Consider the following 19,648-nt stretch of genomic DNA (forward strand, 5'->3'; position numbering starts at 1 on the left):
CTTTACAAAAAAAAATGTATATTTATCTAGATCATTGTGGTGGTCATATGACAGCCCCAGGCATATTTTCAGATTTTCAAGGGACGTTCCGTTTCCAGAAATGGAACGTCACAAATACTAATTCCCACCCACATCCCATCATACTTACATGTCTTCCCGTCCAGGTCTTCTGGGCATGGAACATCACTTTCTTCTGGAGGGCTGGTTCCTTCTCTTCTTGATGTCTGCTGGCCTCCCACACTTGTTGGCACTCCGGATTTGTTGAGGCGGCAGACGTTAAGAGGAGGAGATGCTGGACCCACAGAAGGAAGTAATGTTCCATGCCCAGAAGTTCTGGACAAGAAGACAGATAAGTATGATGGAGTTTGGGGTAGGCTGAGTTAGTTAGTTAGTTAGTTAAGAAGGGCTAGTAGTGGCCAGGATAGCTAGGGAAACGGAGGGTTTTGAGGCTTACTACCAGGCCGTCTTTAATCTCCCCTTCATCTCTATATTTCTGGAATTCTTGGTCTACATTTGCCAGTGATTATCTGTCTATTGTCTCTAACATCATGTCTTATTATCTGAAAGTTTTGGCATATAAGTGAGGGTCCTACCACTGATCAGGATATTCGCCCCCACTATAAATGGTCAAGCATTACCTATGCAACTCCATTCATTTCAAGCACTGCAAATAGCCATGAATTGAGTCACATTGCGACCTCAGGTTTGAGACTTCTAGTGAAAAAAAAATCCATATTACATTACATATTACATATTTGGTGGTGGGGGGGGTTATAGATTTTTTTGTTAGTGTTTGGGAAATTAACAATTGTAATAAGTTTATTTATTTTTTTTATATAAAACTACAGTAAAGTTACATAAACCTTAGGATAGGATTATTTAGAAATGTAACTTTTGGGATTCATTTGCTTGATCTGTTCAGTATGGTTACAGGATACAATTTCCATGAAGGTTTCAGTGAGTTGATATTAACCTGTCACTATGCGTTTTGTCCACACAGTGGCAGTATTGCTTGAGAAAACGTATTTTACTGTATTGTCTTCATTACTGTGCTTTATGGGAGAGATTCCCTCTGTATCTCATGTTATAAATGACTAGCATGATTAAAACATAGCTACTGACCGAGGGACAGATGGCTACCCAATAAGCCAATGTAACTGGGAATCCCCTATTACTCCCTGCCTCATAGATTGTAAGCTCTTGCGAGCAGGGCCCTCAATCCCATTGTGTGAATTAACTAATTACTTTGTAATGTCTCATTTTTGTCTGTATTATAGTGCTGCGGAATATGTTGGCACTTTGTAAATAAAATGTATTATTATTAATAAGAGCTGCCCTGCAATTTACGGAAACCTCCGCTATACAGTGGACAGGCTGCAGCTCCACTCCTATTATTTGTATAGGATCAGCCTGTACATGCTCTTCGTCAACTACACCAGCTTGTGGGGCCTAGAGGCTTCCAGGACATCTGATCTTCTGATATGTTTGGGACTTGGGGTGCAGGACAAATCACACACCAGTCCCATACTGGTCAGTATAAAAACTCTATGTTACGCTGGAAAACCCCTTTAAAGCCTTGATCCATAGATCACTTAATAGTATAACTTCTTGAAGTGTTTGACTCTGGATTACCTAATATGCAGACATTGGGGGGACTTTGTTAAGCTTCTTGGTGGACATGATAATTTCCTATTATCGTGCACATTTCACCGTATACTGGCGAAACATCTCTGACCCGTCACGGCATGGAATGTGAAAGTGTCCTGTGAAATCTGGCACCAATATATTAGCGAATCCTGCAAGGTCGGGACTCCATGGATCTGACTTCTTTTTCTAGCACACCCCACAGATGCTCGATCTGAGTGATCTCTGGGGAATGTGTATGGGAGTTGAACCCCTTGATCTCTTGGGCAGGTTCTTCAAGCCATTTCTACACCATTTGTGTAGCACTGAAGGTCGCAGTATCCCGCTGCAGGAGGTTTACCATCTGCAGCAAATGTTACATCCAATAGTGTCTGTAGCATCTACCTGAATGCCATGACTTAAGGTTTCTCAGCAGGACATCTCCCCCCACTCCACTTGCTTGCCTTCTTGCTATAGATTATCATGATTCCATCTTTTTCCACAAGAAATAGACACACCTGATCATCCACATAAAAGAGACCAAGCCACGTTCTTCTCTTGGGCCGGATCAGATGCTGCAATGCCCTTGTGATCTTTGTCAGTAGTTTACACCACAGTAGCCCTTCTATGGGATCGGACATGTTAGTCTTTGTTTCCCCACACTCATCCTTGACCCTGGTGTCTTGAACCCCTTTGCTTACCAGGTATACACCCCAAGACTTGGGGTTTTGGATATGCTCTCACTCTAGTTAATAATAATAATAATATAATAATAATACATTTTATTTATATAGCGCCAACATATTCCGCAGCGCTGTACAATTTGTATTCTCACAATTGTGCTCCTATAGCTCCGATTCCTATGCTTAGATATTATTCCTGCTTTCAACTCATTGGCAAGTTCAAGAACTGACTGTTCCCTTGCTGCGTAATATATCTCATCCCCCGTCGTCACAAGTTAATCACTATTAATGGTAGTGAATGAGTTAATATCGTTATATTAGGAAATTACAAGCTCGTTGTTTGTCACATTCCGTTTTACCAGCTGAACTGTCCGTCCATAGGTCTTTACTGTGAGTTGCAGCATCAGCAGAGCAAGTCCTTCAGTACAATGGAGAGGACACAATGTACTGGCATCATCGCAAGAGACTCTGCTTTGTCGTTTATGAGCTTTCTGTAAATCTCTTTCCAGGGCAACATAACACCCAGGATTCATGGTGGCTTCTGGTTCATTTGTCACTGTACAAACATGGCTTAGTGTTTTATCTCTTAAATGTGGCTTTCTCTCTCTTAAAGGGAGTCTGTCACCAGAACTCATCACATCAACCCACCCAGCGTATAGCTAGGTTAGGTGCCCCTGAATCATACAGTGCTTTCATCTTGTAACCACATGCACCTGTTGCTGAGATATCACTGTATTTGTCAATATATAAGCTCTTTGGTGCAATGAGGTAAGCAGCAACACCTGCATTGTTCCTAAAAAGTTCATTTGCATATTGCCAAAAAATGCCAATGCTTCACCAAAGGAGGCATCATTCACAAAGTGGAAACAATAGGCTCTTTACCGCTTCTCACTGTCCATGGCTGTCAGCCAGTTGTGAAGAAGTCAGAGTCGGTCTGTCGAAAAGTAGAGAGTTTGTGGTTTGGCCTCCGGACTCCATAGTGCAGGGAGACAGCGTGCCTAAATATTGTGGACCCATCATTCACAGTTACAAATGTAACGAACAATATCCTCTTAAATCCACTGAAATTTAGTTATAAAATAGTTGGTTGTTACTATTACTGTTCCACACAACTGTACATTCATGGACCCGCACACTTTCCATGTATTGTGTTAAGCTGAGGCCCCACGTTGTGGAAACGCAGCTTTTTTTTGTTACAGAATTTGATTTGAGTTTTTTTGAGCCTAAGTCAGGAATGTATTGAGCAGAAGGCAGAAATAGAAGTCCTACCTATATATTTCCCATTCCTATTGTAGCCATTCTTGGCATTGGCTCAAAAAACCACAGCAAAATCTGCAACAAAAAAAAGCTGTTTCTGCAACTTGAGGCCTTAGCCTTTAGCTTCCGTAATACAACATTGCCTGGGGTGCCTGGGGGTATAATATAAACCCGAAGACTTCCTTGGATGTTATTTTTGGTTTGTAAGTAACCTGGAACAAGAATACTTTAGCATTCATGAGGATCTATTCACACAGCATTATGAAGTTTCATAAATTGGAGATGGTGCTGGTGGGATGTCATGTATCAGGATGGCTACAACATCCAGGTATATTGATGCTTTTGAGTAATAAACAAATGGAGGGGTTATTAAAACATAAATTTAAAAAAAACTGCTACAAATATGCTAAATTTAAAAAAAAAAAAAAACACTAACCTTTCCGCCTATGATCCAGCAGTGATTGCTTTAAGGTCGGCCTGGTCTTTTTGTACAGGTGGACGGCAGCCAATAAGTGGCCTCAGCAGTTACGTTCTATATTGTTGGCATCACCTCGATGGTAGCCATGATGCCAGCAGTACGGCGTGTGACTGTTCTGGCCACTGGTGGGTAGCAGCAGTTATATATTGTCCGCTTATAAACAAAGGAGAGGACTGTCAACGTGCCAGCACTGGATAGCTATGGGGAAGAGATGAATGCTGTTTTTATGGGGGAGGGTTGCAGCAATTTTTTGTTATCTTTTTAAGTAGGCACTGTTATTGCTACAAACTTTGTATAAATGAATAGTAAATACCATTTTAAAAAAAACTTTAGAATATATCTTATCAGGGAAATATTTCTGCTCTCTTCCCGCTTCCTTTTTCCCAAACTTTCACTCTGAAAATACCTGCTCTATTTGTCTTGAAACGGACTGCAGGTGACATGACTCGGGTTACTCTTGTCTGTAGCATTCTATGGAGGGGGACATGTGAGCAGCAAGTATAAGAGATAAGAGAAAAAAGACCCTGAAAAGGGCTTTCTATCACAATCGAAGCTCTTTACTGACATCCGTATAAGTCAGTACTTCTGTATTTATGTCCTGCATGTTCATGGAGCTGCTTCTGAGTGACAGAGAGACATTTATTCAGTACGTTCATACAGCACATAGTGTATGTTAGCTCGTCTCAGAGAGGACTACAATGTCCAAAAATAGCATGCAGAGGGGGAAACTTTTCAAAACTTCATAGTACAAGTCATATAATGACAAGAAATGTTACTCCTCAAGTACACACAACAGTTTATCCTAAAAAGTCATGCTTTGAATTGAATAATCCCTTTAGTCAATTCTAACCTGACTTTTGTGGTTCTTATTCATCTATCTGAATATTTCTTTTCTCCCTTCAAGCTAAGTGCGCAGAATCTTCCTAGTGTAACGATGGAGGTTGACTGTGGAGCTCATCATTTGTCTCTCCACTTCTGCTCCACCTCCCCTCTCTCAGCATACACACACAGAAGCAGAGAGGTAAATGAAACTGCAGCTGCATCCCCCTCATCCCTGTTTTCTACTCGCTATTTTATTGTACTCTGGTTTCTGAATGAGCAGAGAGGCTGTAGGGAGGATGCAAGCTACAGGCCATCAGAAGATGAGGAAAATGCTGCTTCCACATTCTGATATAGGACAATGTGTTTTTTATTTCTATGTACTACAGTTGTATCCAGGTTGGCAGTTTTCCTTCCCTGCTGACTTGATCCTTATCTTGTAAAGTATGTGTTTTACTTTCCCATCAAAGTAGTACGTATGCTGAGCCGAAACTATTCATGCAAGTTTTGCTTCTAAAACAGTTTTGCAATGTGTATTTTATTCTAGGCCAAAGCTCCAAGAATGTCAGTTCATCTCCGAGCATAGAGAGTTTGCCTGGAGGCCGTGACCACACAGATTCTCCTCCTCTGTCAGCTGGGAAGAAAGATTCCTTCTTCAGCAATATCTCCCGCTCTCGTTCTCATAGCAAATCCCAGGGGAAAAGGGAGTCTGTAAGTTCCTCTCACTTTCACTAATGCTTCAGGTTTGTTTGGTTGGAAAGAGATGAATGATGAAATTGTGAGAATTGTAAAGATTGCTAGGAAAGCAGAAGCATTTCTAATGTACAAGCATATTCTGCTGAGAATTCTCAGTTTACTCACCTGTATATTTATCCCACAGGTACACAAATAAGTGACTGTAATGATATGTATTCAGTTAGTACTATTTAAGGAGGAAATCCAAATATTGGAGAGCGGTGATCTTTGACTATAGTTTAGCTACAGTTCCTACTGGAATTATGGGGTAGTCTGAGACACCCCCCTTCTCGTCATTGGTTTGGACTGTGCTTCCTCCCCCTGCAGCTCCGCCTTCTCAACACAAGTTACAGACTTACCAGGATATCAGTGGTGGAAAAACTGCAGGGCTTCAGAGAAAACATGGGGGGAAATGTATTAAGACTGGCGTTCTGTACACCATTCTTCACCAATTCCTTCAATGGTATGAGATATGCCAGAATTACTATGATACTCTGGTTGCCAAATAATTGTGGTGCATCTTGGGAGGTCTTATGTGCCAACCAGGAACTGGCGAAGAGGTGTCCCTGCCCCAGGCTTCCATGATCTCCACCCCGTATTGGCCATTTTCTTGGAAATTGGTGAGCGAAAAAACACATTTTGGGGGGTAAAACAGCAGAAAACTGCCTTACATGGTTAAATACCTGCCCCCATAATTTTTCAAAAAGTACCAGGTATGGGGGGCAACTACCTTGTGGATGGCCCTCTGGTTTCTTCCCGCCCTGCTCAGCTTCATTGTCAGCTCTCTCTCTGTTTTGGGTGGAGCTGGATGAGCCATCCCTGACAGTGGCATAACTAAAGTCTTGTGGGCTCCGGTGCAATCTTTTGTCCAGGCCCCCTACCTCATCCCTACAGTGAATTCTTGATAGTGATGGTTACGGGGTAAGGAATTTAATCCACTTTAGTGTGGTTCGGGTAATCTGTGAGTCTCCTTGGCTTATGAGCCAGGTGGAAGCTGCAATCTCAATACTGATGGCAGTGCTTATGGGCCCCCTAAGGGTCCTTGGTCCTGGTGTCAAAGCACCCTCTGCATCTACTCAAGTTACGCCATTGATCCCTGAGATACTTCTCTCCATTCCCGCTTCTGTCTGAAATCCTGCAGAGGTAAAACATAGTTTTTATAAAGACAGAGTCTCCTATGGTTTCATGCAGCCCGCGGCTGGACAGTATAAAACTGATGACAGGTTCCTCTTATGTTTTACATGCTGAATTGCTGCAGATTTTATATTACAGTCACTGATATGAGTTGATAGATTATTATGGATTTAATCATCTTACATATCGATTATCTTTTCTTCTCCTGTATAATACTAAGCTCGCTAGCAATGCCTCATGTAATGATCATGTAATTCTTGCTCCAGTATTTCAAACGACTTAATGTCATTTAATATGTATACCTTGGTAGAGCTGAAGAATTAACAGTTCCTAACATTTCCCAGATGAAGCATTTCAATTAGTAGATCAGAGATTTGCTGATGGTATTGAACACATATTACATATTGCTAGTTGGGACTTGTCTCCAGTTACAGACATAAGTGATTACTGTTGGCAGAACTAACACCCAAGGATTTCATTACATTGATATCGGAAATTCTTGATCAGGTAGTTGAGATTTGCATCTGTTCATGTTTGTAAATTTAACATAATCCTGTAATGTGAGACTATTCCCTTAGTACCGGTGACGTATTCCTGAGTTCTTTTAGAATAATTTGCAGTAATGCTCCAAGATATAATCACTGGTATAAAACAGCATATAAGATTCTGATACTCAAAAGTACATCAGCTTGTCTTTTTTTTCTTCTAACAAAGTAACGCATGTCAGTCCTTTTGGAACACGTTTACAGGTATAGCTGTACCCTTCCTCCGCATTCCCCTTGTCTCACAATATTCCAAGATGTGTGGTGGGAGATCACCAGCTTTTAGAAACATGGTTATGCAAAACACAGTCATGTCTATTCTGTATGTGTCCATTAGTGTCCACCCAATGATCATGTTATAGCATGTTGCAGTATTGTACTGAATTTGTTTGGAGTCAGTTGCCATATCTGAGCTAAGGTAAGAGTGGACGCATTTGTATACATTAGTTACATATAAATATTATATTGTATGTTAGTCAGACATTATTTTGCCTGGGGCAAAGACTCTGCCTGACTCTGGCGCCCCCTATATCACTTATGGTTATATGTTACTTATGTACTGTGGGAATGGTGTGCTGTCCATGTGGCTAAAGCTTTATGGCACAGTTTTGAAATTGTCTTCCACTAACACAAGATTCACACATTCAGCTTTTTACTTGCAGTTTTTGAAGCCAAAGCGAGATTTAGATCCAAAAGGGAGAGAAAGTCTAGTACAGGTGCTACCCCTCCTCTTCTTCCACCCACTGCATGCATAGTGGGGGTCCCAGTGGTCAGACCCCACTGGTTGCGAAATTATGAGAACTGAGGTAAAGTTAGAGGTAGTAGTCAGAAATGTGGCTTCCCCCCCCCCCCCCAACACACACACACACACACACACACACACACACACTTCTGTTCTATTCATGTGGGCTGCTGAAGATACAAGGACTGTATTTCAATTATGTCCTCTGGACCCAATAAAATGAATGGAGCCATTACAAACTGAAGTAACATAATAGGAGTTGCAATAGTGGACCAGACATGTCATCTCTCCCTGGGAGTCTCTCATGTTTAGGCCCCCTCACCTGGTCATCCAAACAATGTTCGCTTTCACCCGATTGCCATATCATTAATATTCATTGTACTGTTTTAAGATTTATTTTATTTATTTTTTCATTCGGTGTGATCCAGGTTTTCAACCCAGGAACACACTTAATGGTAATATAAGCAACTCTATTGGCTGAGCCACTGCCTCCATAATTCTCAATGGGAGTTTTTCCTCTTACTAAACTTCAATATTACGGTACATATTATACCCTGCATAATGTAGAAAAACCTCCTATTGAGGATAATAAGGACAATGGACTGAAATCTAGAACACATCCTAATAAATGTATTAATATGAAACTGTATTCCCTCTGTAATTTGTAACGTAGGTAGACATATTTGGTATTGCCATAAACGTTATGATCCATACAATGAATTAATACAATATTTAACGCAATCATTAAATGGCGTTAACAAAAATACCCTATTGTTTACGTTAGTTAAACATTACAAATCGGGGTTCTTATATGGGTTCTGAGTATATTTTGCTGGGTTTTGTTTGTTTGTTTGTTTTTGTTTTTTTTTTGTTTTTTTTTGGGGGGGGGGGGGTAAATAAAGGCCACTCCCACTTTTACCACAAAATTACATTTCTAAATCACCTTGTGATCTCCAATTGTCTTCTATTAAAAATCCCCATTAACATAGATTATTAGGGATTGTACCAAGACTTAGTGGTTTATGTGTATACAGCAGGTCTGGTGCATTTTTATATCATATGTATGTTCTTTTTGATATTTTGGGCAGTAAAATTCTGCTTACTGAAGGGCACATTGAATTCTTTATAGGTAAAGCCTTTTTTCCTCTTAGTTTTGGAGGTCATAATTCTGACTGTAATATATACATATATATATATATATATATATATATATATATGTATATGTATATATATGTATATGCTACATGTTGCATGTGAACTTGTGTGTGGTCTGTTACAGACCCAGCAATGGCCTATTTTCTCTTGGCTTGTTAGACATTCTGTGCTTCCTGGCTGACGGCCTAAAGTGACATTTCATGGTTGGTCTTTATTTTTAGACTGGGCCACAGCTGCAAATGAATTTCCAATATCTATTGTGTTTTATAAGATTACTTGTCAATTTGCGTTTAATTGAAATTGACATGGGTTGGAATTAATTTGAGTTGCTTTGGCAGGTGTTAACTATTATCCATATGAGCAAAAGTCTATAATAATCAGATGAGAGGGACACTTTAGTCCGCCATTGGTTAATGGATTGCTTCTCAGCTTTCTGCCCTTGCTAATTGGCTTTGGCTAAGTGAGTAAGCAATAACTTACGTGGAGCAGTGCGCACAAGTTCACGCCTATTGATCTGTCGGTGTAGTGATCATTCTGGTGCCCTTTTAATTTTTGAAGGCTCAATAATAGCTAAGCCCAAAAGGCTAAAAATGCTACATGGCAGTATTTAATATGCAAGAAAATAGGTACTTCAAAGACGGTTCATACATCCAGCTTGGTGGTATGGGCAGGTGTCTTTGTTTTGGTTGTCCTTTTCTCCATTTCCTATATATAATGAACCTGTGCCCTCGCTGTACATGCATCTGAAGGATAACCCTCCCAATATATACAGTGGGGCAAAAAAGTATTTAGTCAGTCACCAATAGTGCAAGTTCCACCACTTAAAAAGATGAGAGGCATCTGTAATTTACATCATAGGTAGACCTCAACTATGAGAGACAAAATGAGAAAACAAATCCAGAAAATCACATTGTCTGATTTTGTAAGAATTTATTTGCAAATTATGGTGGAAAATAAGTATTTGGTCACCTACAAACAATCAAGATTTCTGGCTCTCACAGACCTGTAACTTCTTCTTTAAGAGTCTCCTCTTTCCTCCACTCATTACCTGTAGTAATGGCACCTGTTTAAACTTGTTATCAGTATAAAAAGACACCTGTGCACACCCTCAAACAGTCAGACTCCAAACTCCACTATGGTGAAGACCAAAGAGCTGTCAAAGGACACCAGAAACAAAATTGTAGCCCTGCACCAGGCTGGGAAGACTGAATCTGCAATAGGCAACCAGCTTGGATTGAAGAAATCAACTGTTGGAGCAATAATTAGAAAATGGAAGACATACAAGACCACTGATAATCTCCCTCGATCTGGGGCTCCACGCAAAATCTCACCCCGTGGGGTCAAAATGATCACAAGAACGGTGAGCAAAAATCCCAGAACCACGCGGGGGGACCTAGTGAATGAACTGCAGAGAGCTGGGACCAATGTAACAAAGCCTACCATCAGTAACACACTACGCCGCCAGGGACTCAGATCCTGCAGTGCCAGACGTGTCCCACTGCTTAAGCCAGTACATGTCCGGGCCCGTCTGAAGTTTGCTAGAGAGCATTTGGATGATCCAGAAGAGTATTGGGAGAATGTCCTATGGTCTGATGAAACCAAACTGGAACTGTTTGGTAGAAACACAACTTTTCGTGTTTGGAGGAAAAAGAATACTGAGTTGCATCCATCAAACACCATACCTACTATAAAGCATGGGTTTGGAAACATCATGCTTTGGGGCTGTTTCTCTGCAAAGGGGCCAGGACAACTGATCCGGGTACATGAAAGAATGAATGGGGCCATGTATCGTGAGATTTTGAGTGCAAACCTCCTTCCATCAGCAAGGGCATTGAAGATGAAACGTGGCTGGGTCTTTCAACATGACAATGATCCAAAGCACACCGCCAGGGCAATGAAGGAGTGGCTTTGTAAGAAGCATTTCAAGGTCCTGGAGTGGCCTAGCCAGTCTCCAGATCTCAACCCTATAGAAAACCTTTGGAGGGAGTTGTTGCCAAGCGACAGCCCCAAAACATCACTGCTCTAGAGGAGATCTGCAAGGAGGAATGGGCCAACATACCAACAACAGTGTGTGCCAACCTTGTGAAGACTTACAGAAAACGTTTGACCTCTGTCATTGCCAACAAAGGATATATAACAAAGTATTGAGATTAAATTTTGTTACTGACCAAATACTTATTTTCCACCATAATTTGCAAATAAATTCTCACAAAATCAGACAATGTGATTTTCTGGATTTGTTTTCTCATTTTGTCTCTCATAATTGAGGTCTACCTATGATGTAAATTACAGACGCCTCTCATCTTTTTAAGTGGTGGAACTTGCACTATTGGTGACTGACTAAATACTTTTTTGCCCCACTGTATACTCTGCTGCAAAAGATTAAGTCATATAAGCATTGTTTGTTACAAATTTGGAATAAACTCACATAGCAGGCAATCAAAGCAGAATTTCCAAAGCAATATATTTAGAAAAAGGCTTCAATTTACACAAATTACCAGTATAGATAGGATCCTTGAGATGGGACAACCCCTTTAAGAGGTTATTTTTTCTGTCCCCACTAAGAGGTATAATCTGTGTTTAGTTTCTGATAGTTTAGCTGAGTGTTTACAAACTATGTCTCAGTCTTAAGTATCTCTTTCTGCTATTTTTCCATAACTTTTACTTGAATATGAATGAAGGACATTGGATTGGCTATAGTGGAGGTGAATACTTATCAGTTTCCAGAAGCACTGTAATAATATAAAAAGTAATTGCAGGTAGCATGGATCTAACCCTAATCTACGGTCATGACCTGATTCTTCGGTCAGAGCTATCGACAAGGCAGTCAATTCTGTGATTTCTATAAGATCAGGATGACAATGAGAAATTGTATAGTTGGGCCCCAGGGCCTGCTGTTTAACAGTTGTCATTGACAGCTGCGGACCAGGGATCCAGGGTGACCAGTATTACGTGTCTCCATTATTCTGCCTAGAAATCTCAGTCCTTCTTTGGTACATCTGCATTTGTGTCAAGGATCGGGGTACCTTGACATAGCTGAGGCAGCTGGCTTGTGTTTGACATTCCTCAGATTTCAGCCTAGTGTCTGTGTCCTGGAAATGTTCTGTGAACAATGCTTGGAAGCATGATAGCTTCTATTTTAGATTTATTTTAGCCTTCACGATAGCTACGAGAGCTGTAATAACATTGTTACTAAAAGTATTCATTATTTAATACAGCCATATTCAGTGAGACAATGGCCGTAAGAAGTTGTATGTCTACTGGTGGTTAAGAGGCCATCATCAATTGTCATGGATGGTAAAAGTACCGGCATTACAGCGATGTGAGGACCAAGACCATGTGCAAGTTTTTTCATCATAGGAATTAACTGAAGTTGCGCTAAAGCTCAGTTCACACAGTGGAATTTGAAGCTGGATTTCTGTTGAATTCCACTTCAAAATCTGCTCTAAATTCCGGTTGTTTCCAATAGTAGGCAATGAAAGATTTTTTATTTTTTTTTCCATGGATTCCACTCCTGATTTATTCGCAGAACCCACAACGTAAGGCTAAAGCTGTATATACCTATTGTATCTGAGGCTAGCCGGTGTTTAGATCCACAACAGACAGCTAAGGGCTGGTTCACACCTGCATTTGTACTCAGTCCGGGGGAATCCGCATGGGGGACCCCCCCCCCCAACAGAATACCAAACGCAATTGCAGGCGTTGTGCAGTGAAAGTACACGGATCCCCATAGACCATAATGGGGTCCATGTGCTGGCCGCCAGATCTCCGCACAGAACATGCGGGCAGACAAGTACTTCACAATCTACTTTCCTTGTGTGGCAAGCACACGGGTTTCTGCTTTGGGTTCTACTGTGCTGCAATTTGGAGAGGAATCTGATATAGAAGAACACCTCACTTTTCTTTCCAAATTATGCTGTGTGAACCTAGCCTTATGAAGTAGGTTCTTAAAGAAAATGTTTAATACAAATAATAGAACATTGGTGGCACTGCATGTTACCCTTGAAATATGTCACAATCCATTATGTAGTTGAGGAACATAAAGGGATTTCCGCCCTCAAATGCATTTTTCATACTGATAACCTATCCATAACATGGGTCATCGTGTTTGACTTGTGGGAGTCTGGACATCCCAATCTATTCAAGACAATATCCTTATGATTTGATGGGAAGCAATTCATTCATTCATTCATTAAACCCTGTTGGTGCCAGATATGGCCAAATGATTAAAAACAACTTGGCTAGCTGGGTCGGGGGACCCCTGCTTGTATGATAGGTAAATGACGGGGTGGAAATACCAGATTGGGAACACACAAACCTGCCAGTGGCTAACTCGCTGTCATCTTCATTTGCAGCATTACAGACAAAATTTCTACAAATCGGACCCACATGCTGTGACTAACAGCTGGAGCACATAGTGAGTTTTCTCATGTCAGTTATTGCTGCGGTTTTCACCCAAAGTTTTTAACCTTGGAAGGTTATAATCTGCTGGAGATCTGCACCAATTCTAGCAGAATCTAGTAGATAGAAATGCAGCAGCGTGTTCACACTGGGTGCACTAAAGATTCTACAAATGCATAATCCTGTAATGTTATGTGTAAGTGGAATTTAATATCTTCCCATTCGCTGTAATGTAACATGTGGCTGCCGCTGTAAAAAGTGCCCCAAACTAGGCCACAAATCTGCCAAGTGGGAATGAATGTAAATCAGCCTAAATGCCGACAGCAACGTACCGCACATGAGAACGGCTTCACTATATAACACTGCCCGGATTCTCTTTACTCCATAAAGCCCATACAAATAGCGCGGTAAATTCTCGCTGTAACATTATTTGTGGATGTTCAGCTTCAGCGCCATGTCAATAACGTGATATCTCCTAAAAAACAAAATCCGGAGCATTAGTCAAATGTAAAACATTCCAAAAATCTCGAATCTGTTGCATAATTCATACCTCTCATACCCTACAGCTGCTGTGAATTTCGTACGGTAGTGCTGTATGTGTATAACGCTTCATTGCTATATTTTTCCTTTGGCAAGCCTAACGTGACAAAAAGTTATGACATTTAAGTGCACAGATATTAAATGCAAATCTTGTTGCTCTGCAGCATTTCCCACACATTTTTTAGCAGTGCCAGTTAAAATACAAATGTTTCCTGCCCTTGGTGTTTTATTTTTAGTGGATCTCTTGTTTTTGCCAAAGGCCAATCATTTTAGAAAAAAAATATCAGAGACCTTTTTATGACCATTATTGGTGCTGCCCAGGCTTAATATATGTGAGAAATGTTAGCGAGCTTACCCACTTACAATAAACAGTAGTCTAGTTGTTATATCCAATCCCTGGGATTATGCTCCTGCACATTTCCATCCAAAAAGTTCCAATGACCACATAGCTGTAAATTGTGGAATTATGTTCTCTTTAGAAACAAGCCAACCAATCATAATAATGTTGGCCCAGTGTTAACAAGTCCTACAATTTTTGATGTAGTATGAGGTGTTAGTCCTTCACTTATATTCCCCAGCAGGTAACGGGCTCTATTTACTTACCGATCCTCTCTCCCGTTCCAGCTCACGGCCGCTTGCGCTTCCCCTTCTGCGGAAGTGGAGTTAGCTGTGATCAGGAGCAGGGATCGGCAAGTGAGGTCCCGTACCACAAACACTGCTATCATTATATTCTGGGGTCTTTTCAGACCCCAGAGTATAAAGAACGGCAGGCTAGGGGAGGTGAGGGAAAATAAAATACACTTGTTACTTACCTCTCCTGCGATCCGGCAAGCTTCGGGCCTGTTTGGTGATGTCACGCAGGCGAGGCTGGCGTCCTTATGCGTTGTAACGCAGGCTCGCTTCATGTGACGTCTGGTCCAACATTGAAGATGGCCGAAAGCAGCGGGGAGTGCGCCTGAGCCAGAGAGAGGTAAGTAACATTGTTTTTATGTTTGTATACTCCCCTGGGTCTCCAATCAATATACTCCATATTGTCCATGGGTGGTCCACAGTGGGGCTATTAGTGTAGGGGCCACTATGGTGCATAATATGTCAGCGGCGCTATCCTATAGTAGCTTCTGCACACACTATTATGCCCCATAGTGGCCCCTACACACACAATTAGGTCTAGGGGCCACTATGGGGCATAATAGTGTGTACAGAGGCCACTATAGCGCATAATAGTCTGTGTAGGGGGGACTATGGGGCATAATAGTGTGTGTATGTAAGAATGCGATTTGTGCGCGGTGGGAGGGGAGCCATGTCGAATGTTTGCCTTGGAGCCCAGCCATTCCTAGTTACACCACTGTCTGCAAACTTTCTTTGAAAAACGCTGTGGAAAAAAATGTGATGCATTTCCAGTGCTTTCTTTTCCGCGGTGTTTTTCGGCTGCAGCTCGCTACGTGGGGCCTTAGCCTTAAAGTGATATTTTGTATAAGTGATAACTGTTAGATTAGAGGGCTTTGTCCTCTGAAACTCCCATGGTTGATAGCGCTGCTGATGCTAGGTTCACACTAGCATTCGATCTCCGTTCTCAGTTTTCCGTCTTCTGCATGCAAAAAACGGAAAGCTGTCAGACCGGGTTCGGCCGTGAGCGGCGGTGAGCGTTTTATGCTCTTCGCCGCAAAACCGTTTTCTTTTTTAAATCGGACACAGAGTACTGCATGTCCGACTCTGTATCCGATTTTAAAAAACAGAGTTCACGGCGGAGAGCATAAAACGCTCACCACCGCTCACGGCCGGACATCTTTCAAACCCATTCAAATGAAATGGTATGAAAGAATCCTGCAGGTTTCCGTCTCCTGCCTCTGTTTTGTGCAGGAAACGGAAACCTGTATGAAAAGAGACCGGGCACAGATGTGAACGAGCCCTGACCCTGGATTTCTGCCGCGAATTTGCAGTATTTTAGGTGCAGATTGCCTCACCCATAATGGTTCAAATATCAAGCCTTTTTTCCACAATGCAGAAACATTTGTGCATATAAATTAGTTCCCATGCGAAACAATGGAGTGCCATGTAAACGGATTTCACACAGACTTTGGCACCAAATACACAACAAAATCCAGCTGTGTGAACATGCCCTAATTCTTCAATTTAGTTTTAACATTGTATTGTTAATCCAAATGATCAGACTGACCAGTGCTCAGGGTCCAAGTCCTAAAATTGTGGGAGGACAAATAGACCAGAGAAATACTGTAACTGTGGTTGCAATATATGGTGTCCACCTAAAATAACTCTTTAACCCTTTCCACTGCCAAGCACGTAGCTCTACATCCTCCCAAGGTGGCACCTCAGTAGCGGAGGACGTAGCTACTAATGTTGATATCTCTGGACTGCATCAACATATCGTGCAAAATTTCCAGAGACCCTTGGCAGTGAAAGGGTTAAAGGGAAAATCCCGTCAATGTCCAGTTTTGCATGGACAGATACATATGAGAAGATCACACTTAAAAGTCTAATCTGGGATTGTCAGATTGAACAGCTTCTGGCGTAGTTCTCTTCTTACGCAATTTATTACAGATTTCTGATATTGGAAAATGCTTTGAATGCCCCTTTGCTTAGGACCTCTGTGCACTGGTAATGGGGTTTAACATTCTATAGATGTATTAGGGTCCCTAACCAGCTTTGGCCTGGTTCATATATCAGTCATATTTCCTGACTGTACAGTGTCTAGACTTGTAGTATCTTAGTTATTTATGATGCTATGAGTCACTACCTCACCGCAGGACTGTTGTCCCATACTAAAATCACCATGCTAGCTAGAGTTTGCACGCTCCCTCAATCTTATCTTATTGCATATAACACATATAAGAAAACAATATATACTAGATATCCATTTTCTGAGTCTGTTCACACTTCTTCATGCCCCAAGGTGATAGAGCCCCTTCATGTTACCCTTGACCGTCCCTCGGAACATGGCTCCCCAGGTGAGTCTTCTGGGGATCATAAATGACATAGTACAAGGATGTTATAAGATATTCTTCAGGTTCACTGAATAGTGCAAGGAAAGTTGCAGTTATGACCTGGAAAGTCGCTGATGGATCCGATGTGTGAGTATGGGCCAAACCTGTCAAAAGAAAATGTTCCCCTATATCAAGTGTTGTATGTCTATTGCATAAGCAATGAATACATTGGCGGAGACCACACAATAAACATGCACACGTTGCTGGGGTGCGGGACATTGTGAACAGTAAGTGTGTGTAGGATGTCCGTGGTTACTGTTGGAGTGGCGATATCCACCATATTCCCCACGTCATTCTATAAATGTCACACTTGTAGATCTCTTCTCTCGCCATTGTTCCATTCTGCATTTGTCAATGATCCACTTCCACAACGCTCTTTGTTCTCATTCTTATTTATTATTAAAAAGGTGTGAACCTGGCCCAAGAAGGAAGCGATGTATTCTGAGTAGGCTTTATTGTTAGCTTCTATGGTCCGTGTATGATATAATGAAGCATGTAGCCTGACTTTTCTTCTTCTCACGTGTCACACTTTAGCTGCCAATATAATTTTAAATCTCCTAAAGGATTTTGTTAGTAGAATTTACAGCACATAGAAGCTTTTTTTTTCCTTTATGTTTTTCCTCTTTTTTTTTTTTTTTTTTTTTTTTTCAAGAAGCCTGAAAACATAATTTGACTCCAATTTAATTTGCATTTTGGCAATCTTGTGCAGAAAAGCTTGCTTTTACACAATAATGTTTTGGAAGATGTAGCTTTGCTGTGGATATGTGCCATTTCTTATGGTAGGCAGGCATTCTGGAAACTTCTGGAGTACTATAGAGTGACTAGATAAGAACCAGGAAATATTACAGTATGCTTGGACAGCACATATTCTCAATAGATATGCGAGATATATTTACATCCAAAAACTCTTGCAGTTTCACAGTCGTTGCCATCATGGATTATCAGATTTTCTTTGGCTTACTGTAGAAATTGAATGAAGTGAAAATCACTGTACCATGTGGAACAAAGAGGTTGCAAAGTGACCAATAATTCCTAGGTTAAAGGGATTTTCCAGGACTGAAATATTGTCAACCTATCCATAGAAATATCAGATCGTGCAATTCCAACACCTGGGACCTTCACTGATCAGCTGTTTTAAGGACCCACGTCATTCGGGTGAGTGTTGTGGTCTCTTCACTGAGTACCAGAGTGGCATAACATTGTGCAGGAGCTGTGCTCGGTATTGCAGCTCAACCCCATTCATTTGAATGCGACTGAGCTGCAAACAGGACATGTGACAAATAAAAGTCACGTCACTGACCTGAGAAGCATAACCAATGCTCATGGAATCACCGCTGTGGCTTTAAGCAGTTGATCTATGGGGACCCCATGTATTGGACCTCACCAATCAGAAATCGATGACCTATCCCATAGTGAGTGCTCTGATCGCCCAGCAATGGCAGAGCTTTTGCTTTCAGGACAGTGAATGTGCCGATTTTGCCGGGTGTATGGCACTGCAGGCGCTTATTTTTCACCATCCTGCTTTGATCTCTGCCTCCCATTGAAAACAATAGGAGGATCTGTAGAATCAATAGTAGAATCTGGCACTAATCTTTAGCCAGAATATGCAACATCAGCACCAAATTCTACCATGTGAATATACCCCAAGAGTAGAAGCAATAGATGCTGTATACATTAAAAGCCAATTTTATACTAAATATATTGGTCATGTTTGATGATTTTTATTTTCTTCCCCTAGAATTCCCCAACAATATAGAGATCGCAGTGTTGTTGGGACCACCATCATACTACTATAAAGAGTACCTCTATAGGGAATGCTGTCCTTTCTAGCAGCATCATGTTCTCAGAATCCAGTGAGCAGTGACCGCTTTCCCTTTAGAAGCAAACAAAGATAGCTGTCAGACACTAAGGAGGGTCGACCACTAGACTGTTCCTTCTTTATGCACAAGTGTGGCAGAGAGGAGTTTGGATGGAGCGCTGGTTTAACATTTTCCATTCTATTTATAGTCTATGGGACTGATATAAACAGATGAACACAATTTACAATACACTGCATGTGAATAAAAGTGTTAAAAATCTCATCCACACATAGCAGAAAAATGAAAATGGTTGTCTAGAAATTGGAGAAAATCCTGTGAAGGTTGGGGAAGGTGTAAAATAAAATAAATAAATAAAGCATACTCTCCTTTTACTGCTGTTTTGTCCATTTGGTTTTGCACCAGGACCTTAATGTCAGATGTCCTCAATCACTAGTGACTGTTGAGAACAATCACTGGTAATTGGCATAAGCCTCAGGGGTTTCTTTGCCATCCTCTGGATTGACACTGTAGGGTTATAGGTTGGACTTGATGGACTGATGTCTTCATCCAACCTCATCTACCATGTAATTATGTAACTGGTAAGGAACCAGTGGCTTATGTGAGCGACCCTGAAGAGGGACGCCACCGCTCCAGCTACTGCTGAGGACACTGATTGGTCTCATTGGTCTCATGATGTTGAGCACCTCGGCCTCCAGGCCCTAAATCTATCTCTTGTTT

The 19,648-nt window shown here is 41.3% G+C and overlaps 1 protein-coding gene across 2 annotated transcripts in view; it reads left to right on the forward strand.

The window, feature by feature from the left end:
* Nucleotides 1-19,648, forward strand: part of TBC1D5 (TBC1 domain family member 5) — a 438,516-nt gene that overhangs the window by 375,749 nt on the left and 43,119 nt on the right. For both annotated transcript variants that reach the window (XM_075271425.1, XM_075271426.1), the window contains exon 19: nt 5,408-5,571. In XM_075271425.1, coding sequence (XP_075127526.1) covers nt 5,408-5,571 — 164 coding nt within the window. The remainder of the gene's footprint in view (nt 1-5,407; nt 5,572-19,648) is intronic.

Source organism: Leptodactylus fuscus, chromosome 4 (genome assembly GCF_031893055.1).
Source record: "Leptodactylus fuscus isolate aLepFus1 chromosome 4, aLepFus1.hap2, whole genome shotgun sequence".
In the NCBI taxonomy this organism is placed as follows: domain Eukaryota; kingdom Metazoa; phylum Chordata; class Amphibia; order Anura; family Leptodactylidae; genus Leptodactylus; species Leptodactylus fuscus.